This window comes from Tribolium madens, unplaced genomic scaffold, assembly GCF_015345945.1.
Source record: "Tribolium madens isolate multiple individuals breed KSU strain unplaced genomic scaffold, Tmad_KSU_1.1 Scaffold_1;HRSCAF=32;Tcas5.2_LG8, whole genome shotgun sequence".
NCBI lineage: Eukaryota > Metazoa > Arthropoda > Insecta > Coleoptera > Tenebrionidae > Tribolium > Tribolium madens.
Genome location: NW_025400984.1, coordinates 197,020 through 203,884, shown reverse-complemented (window position 1 = coordinate 203,884; position 6,865 = coordinate 197,020). Strand labels below are relative to the sequence as shown.

The 6,865-nt window shown below is 29.3% G+C and overlaps 1 protein-coding gene across 3 annotated transcripts in view; it reads right to left on the bottom strand.

The window, feature by feature from the left end:
• Positions 1 to 4,993: 4,993 nt before the first annotated feature.
• Positions 4,994 to 6,865, bottom strand: part of LOC123004453 (protein winged eye) — a 106,421-nt gene continuing 104,549 nt past the window's right edge. For all 3 annotated transcript variants that reach the window (XM_044397737.1, XM_044397738.1, XM_044397739.1), the window contains one exon: positions 4,994 to 6,849. In XM_044397737.1, the coding sequence (XP_044253672.1) occupies positions 6,622 to 6,849 (228 nt within the window). In that variant the 3' untranslated portion in view covers positions 4,994 to 6,621. The remainder of the gene's footprint in view (positions 6,850 to 6,865) is intronic.

The window sequence follows — 6,865 nt, the reverse complement described above, 5'->3', positions numbered from 1 at the left end:
TTGGCGGTTTTTTTATTTGACAACTATATCTTACTTTGACAATTAATTTATTAATTAAATAATGATAGTTCTTGATAAAAATGACTTTTTTTTATCTTAAAGCTGTTTCTTTGAGTTGCTAGTTATCAAAATTAGGTTTTTCACAGATATTTTTGTTATTTAACTTGCGAAAACTCTATTGTCAAAGTGACATCATTGTCAAAAAAATAAAACCGCCAATGTGACGGGATTTAAAAAGCAGAGAAAAATTAAAAATAATTCTAAGGAGTTAGAATAATGAAGTTTTAATTAGAGTTGCTCGTTTCAGGTAAAGCAAAAAATATTTTTCCTTTGCAGTTTTGGGGTAAAATCAAAGGTAATTTTTTTTCCTCTTGTAAACTCAATCCGGGAACATACTGTATATGACTCAGCCTGAATCATTACAATGTTTGTTCCTTTAAACGAATTTAAAAATTTTAAAAGTGTATTTTCACTAACATTCATTCTGCCTTATAACTTTAATTTGCAAAAATTTTTTATTAAATTTTTTGCATGTTTAGACATTCTCGGACATTACTGTTTTTGCAAACGCTGGTTTCCGTGCTTGTATATGTATTTTGTAAAAAATATGCTTTAGGATACAAAATGGTATTTTCTCATTAATTTACTTTATTATAGTAGGTATTTTTCATCCAGACTAATGTAAACTGTCGTTCTGTGTATTAAAATGCATGGTGGACAGTCATTTGGAATTTATAATTATGAGTTATGTGGCACGCTTTTTCTCGCTTAAAAAACCTCAAGATATAATTTGTTTTTATTTACTCAAATTAGTTATAAAGTAAAGTGTTTTAATGTACTCAAAATTGCTAAAATGGGAAGAAATTTGCTTTAATGAATGTCGCTTTCCGTGCGTAATCTTTCAACACAGGCATCTAAAATCTATAGTGCAAAACTTTAGTCAGAGTTTGAGCAAATCATTCTATTTTGAAACGTAGGTACCTAATGTTTTTTTTCTTCGAGCGTATAACAATATTGTTGTTATTGTACAGCACTGACGGCGTAGAATGAAGGCGTTCAATTACGGTATAATAATGCAAATCCATTATTGTACTAGTGCAATAGTGACAGCGGCTTTTAGTATGGTGACATTGGCAACATTGAATTTTACTAAATATTGTTTAACAATTGTCAGTTCGTGTGCAAACACTGAAAATTCAAAATTGTTCAAAAAGCAAAGCGAAGAGAAAAGTGTCTCAAGAAAATCTGTGTTATCAGAAATTGTAAAAGCCGCTATTGACAGTACACTTCAATCCAAGCCAAATTTCGGAAAATCTAACGAAAGGTTTTTGAAATGAAGTGTAGAACAAAATTGTTTACAATTATTCTGAAAATGTTCATTCATTCAATATTATTCTAGTTTTATAGTTTTGGTTAAGTAAGTTGTCCTGTAATTGGATGTACAACATTTGTTGAACAATAAATATTATTATTATTACAGATGTAAATAAATAGTTAATAACATTACATTCTTTGTTTCAATATTATGTTTCTAAAAAGTGAGGTTGTCACTAATAAAACGATTGGAGAAAATATTTTAACTACTAACGGAACTCGTCATGAGAAACAACATTTCTGTTTCCAACTTTTACCGATAGCATCTCGTTTTTACTTAAAATTAAAAATAAGTTGAGGCTGAAAATCCGCCTCCGGCTATATCTTAATACCAACTTTACATTCATTCATAAGAAAAAACTTCGGAACGTAAACAGCGTAAAGACAATCGCCCTTCGAGGGTATTAATTTGAGCTGCGTACACTAATTGTTTCATGTGACCCGACAAAAGAATCACACGGATTTAAATCTGGTGACTGTGATGGCCATACAGTTGAACCTTGGCGGCGAATCCATCTTCCGGAAAAATGGTTGTTCAACTAACTGATGACGATTCTGGCATAATGTGATGAAGCTCCATTTTGTAAATACCTACCACTTGTCTCCAAGCGCACGTCCTCCACCAGAACTGTTAACTTTGACGAGAAATTTTTGTGAATTTTTTATAAATTAAATGCCACGAGATCGATTTGGATTTATTGTAGATTACGTTTGGAGTCTGAAGTAAACTCTTTTATTAAATATTTTCAATTAATCGCCCAAGAATCGTCCAATGTCGAAGTTGACAGATTCCTGACAGCGATTTGTGGGACCATGGTCATTTGTTGCCGTGTATATCATTTACTCGAAATCCCTATTTTTTTGATTTCAGCGTTGTGCAGTCCTCAGTTTAAATTAAAATATCTTTGAAACGGTCTATTTTAGGGGTATTAAAGATTATGCGTTTTTTATTCGAAATTGATTACTTACTCTATCTATTTGGGCAATAAAAAATTGGTGTTAAGAGAGCAAAAAAATGGAAAAACAGAAAATGTGACCTGCAACTGCTGGAACCGGAAATTGAGTGGATGTACCCGGTTTTTGTGATTACCAGTTCAAAGGGTATGTTGTCACAGGGAAATGTTCCAAATTTTATAATATTTGGTCAAATAGTTTCAAAATTATTACAAAAAAATCAAATTTCCATACTTACATTCCGAGGGCTGTAAAATTCTTATCAGTAGAGATAGGACACGAGTTATTATTTAAATTAACATCATTTTATTGGTCATTTTTGAGGTTCAAATATTGCTTCATATTTATGAATAACCCTGTATAACTGAAATGAATGATGAAATAAGGGTGCAAACTTTTAAAAAAAAAAAAAAAAAATATAAAATTTTGACTTTTGAGAGTGTAGAAATGCACTAAAAAGACATTTTTTGAAAATTCGACAAGGTGAAATGGGGTGTAAGTGTTTTGTAATGGACTTTCGTCATTCTTTTAAAAATCGGTTCTCTGCTTCCGCGTTGTTTTGATGAATCAAGAAAAAAATAGATAAACAGACTAACTTCGTGGGAAACAACAAAAATTTATATCGAAAAACTACGTGGACGAAGTCACGGGTGCAAGCTAGTGCTTCTTATAAAACTCGTATCATAATATACTATTATTAAACCATCGTTTACACGTTGAGTTTGATATGATATAAATTTAAAATCACATTTCTAAATTGTGTCCAGATAATCACAATCTATTAATTTGTACAGAAAAAATCATGTAAAAATAGATAACAAAAACACCGATTCTTTTGTATACTTTATCTTAAAAAAAAGAAACCGGTGTTTGGAATCAGTAGGTACTTGAGTATCAATATAAGTAATATGTAATAGCAGATTAAGTTGACAAAAGTGTAACTTTATATGGCGAAGCTGAACATTTACATACTTTTTTACCATGTTGTTGTTGTTTTACCATAGCGAATTATAAATGTAGATAATAAAAAATAAATAATAACGATAAATATGCAATACATTGTTTAGAGTTGGCAGAAAGATATATCGTGTTTATGACTTCATCTTCTATTTAATTTCCACTAATTCCATCATTTCTAGACCACAATAAAGCGAGGTAAACAGATTTCCACAATGCTGGTCCAGGCCCGTATTCTTATACTTTTGTGTTTTAAAAATTGTCTGCGTTTACAAGTCCTCTTCTTAATATTTTCAAGTAATGTTAATAATTTATTAGAGAGAAAATTCAAAACAGATTTCTTAATTGTGATTCAACATTACTTAGATACAACATGATGGGCTTAAAATGGAATAAATTTGGAAAATTAAATACATAGTATTTATTAATTGTAAGAATGATCTTTATTTCCATAGTTGATAAATAATAATAATTAGGTACAAGAAATAAAATGGCGAGAAAAATAAATACCGAAAAAAATCTACTTCATCACTTTCGTCGTTGGACTCGTCGTCCACATGAATAATTAATTCTGTTACCAATCTACTTCTACAGATGTTTTCTTCGCGAATAACGTGTTCTACACAATTTTTTCCAATTGATATTTGTAATTTATGTAACTTCTGTCTTAATTAATTCTATTGCAGAACAACTAAATTTCGGGGAGGTATTATTTCTTCACAGACGTTGTTTAAGCTTATTCTCCCTACTTTTCATTCACCCTATACAGGGTGTTTACGGTCTTCAGGTTGAAATTTAAAGGAGATGAAATTCACGGTACAAGAAAACTACGAGTAATACGCTACATGAAACAAAAATTCACGTTGTGAAAGGAAATAATTTATTTTATTATATTTTTTTGAGAACTACTGTTTCGGCTGCAACAATGGCCATTGGTAAATTACCTTGTGTTTCACCGTAAATCATAATCACGACAACCAATTTATTATTGTAATATTTTTTGCCGCCATCCATGTTTATAAATTTGGAAAAAAATAAGAAAAACGAATCAAACCTATTGGAAACCATTTCGCTGGAAGAGATCTTCACATTTTGATAAAAACTAAAGCAAAAGCAAATCAAATGATGACAGTGTCAAAACTATGAAGTGACTTTTCACTTTCATTGTCATGGATACGATATTTTTATTTGTTGAAACAATACAATTTTATCTGAACAAGGAACTTATTCCAGTGACTCTCAAACCGTATACCAATATTTTGGAGTACAACGTACTTAATAATAACAATTGTGTGAGTTTTTTTCTAGGTTACAGTATTTCTGTACTCTTCTATTACTAGATCAATTTTAACTCCAAGACCGTAAACACCTTGTATAGAAGTTATGACGAACTTAAATAATTTAGCTATGTAAGAAACCGCATCGCGCGCTTGTTATTTGTAACGCAAAATGTTCTAAATTCAAAACTTTTTGTAATATATATATTTCAGGGTCTGGAAATTTATAATAATACAATAGCTGAATTAGATGTATGTATATTTTGATTTACTTAATAATTCAACATGCCACATGTTAGGTACTATACTATCAGTTGAATATTGGAAATACAAAAAGTATCTATTTTTACATTTCTACAATATTAGTTGCTGAAATGAGTAATCAGGTCGTATGATCTAAAACAACGAAGGTTAAACATTAAAACAAAATGTTTCTATAAACTCGTATATTTAATATCAGAGAAAATATTGCAGCATATTTACAAGATAAGCAAAAAAATGTATAATATATACATGTTATTATTTTCATTTTAAATAGACCCTGCTTATCATCAATGCAATAATATTGTTTGCTTTAATTAGCACCACTTTTCAAATACATAGTATGCAAAAATATTACTTTTTATACACACCAATAATAAAAATATTCTCTTGTATACATGTCTAAACAGAGATACATTTAGAAAATAGAGTTTTTTAAGTTTTTAATAAATAATTAAACGATGATAATTGTAAGTATATTCGTTTTTTACATTTTTTAAGTAAATCAAAAAGCACCTATATGAGTGTTAAATAAAAATACATCAACATTGTTGCGTACTCATTTATTGAATACATTATGAAATTATAGAATGTTGATATAATTTTAAAAAAACATGTTTTTAAAAAGATATATTAAAAATCACATAGATATTACAAACTCAGACTATAATTTGAGAAAGTATAGTTATAAGCACCTAAAACTAAATTGATTTTAATAAGCGTATTGGTATAAATTTAAAGAAAATATTTGGGAAGAATGATATTTCATGTAATTCTTTCTTCAAGTATGGAGACATTTATTGTGTTCTATTATATAATTAAGCATATTTGAAAGCTACTACATATGGATATATTTATAGTATTGAGAGATCTAAGTACATACTAAAAACATGAGTACATTGCACATTTATTTAAAAAAAAATTAACACTAAGAAAACTCTGAAATTTTTGACAAGACACTTGGCCAGTCTCGTTATTAAAATCTACCTTTTAAAAAAATATAGTTTTTTTTTCGCACTTTTAAATACCTCGGGTCTAACCCTATACAACCATTTTAATGACTGCTTCTGAAAATCTTATCGACTAATTTCCACCACTTTACGTTAAGTACATGCAGTAAGATGTCAAACAATTTCAAAGTTTTTGATAAAATACTGTTTCCAATAGTAGCCATTAGGTCTTTTTAGATATAATGTACAAAATTAGGCACCCATATCAGACCAATAGTTCCAAAGATTGATGAGACATTTTTATGGATACCAATATTATAAGACCGTTATGACTTATCCTATTGGCAAATTCTATGAAAATATATTTTTCAATCTACATTGTGCAAAACTATAACATTAAGATTATTTACATTTGAAATATATCTACAACACTGAATTTGATAGAAAAATCCACATGTAACTATCAGTAAAAATTAATTGTACAAAATAGAAAAAAATCCACTGCTCAGATTGTCTTAAAACAAACATTAAAACTAAAAAAAACTGGTACACGATACAAATTAATACTTCTAAGAATTGTTCTATCAAATCAATCCAAAAATGCATTCAAAAAAATCCACTTAAGAAGTAGTATTATTTGTACATTTGTTGTTAAATTCAACACAACACTTCCAAATAAACACTACAATCAATTTGAAACTTAACACTTCAACTGAAACATCAAATTCAAACGAGAAAAACATAATAATATACATTTCCAATATAGCACCAAAAATCACTATCTTATTTTACTTGTAGTTATTGTTATTCAAAGATTGCATTATTGCTACAGTTTTGTCTTTACTGTGTCAGTCTGGTTTTGAAAAAGGAATATTCGGTTCCATTTTAAGGGTGGTTGTGGTCGGATCGTAATATCCCGCCAAGTAATAGATGTCGTTGTTGTCGTAGATCATAGCGTAACGTTGCGGATCGTCTCCAAGTCGTTCGGTGTACTCCTCTAACGGTAGCACTTCACATTTGTGTGAAATTGTTTGAACGTCATTTTCATCAATGTGTGGCGATTCAAAAAGAGCTCCCTATGCATGAATTGTT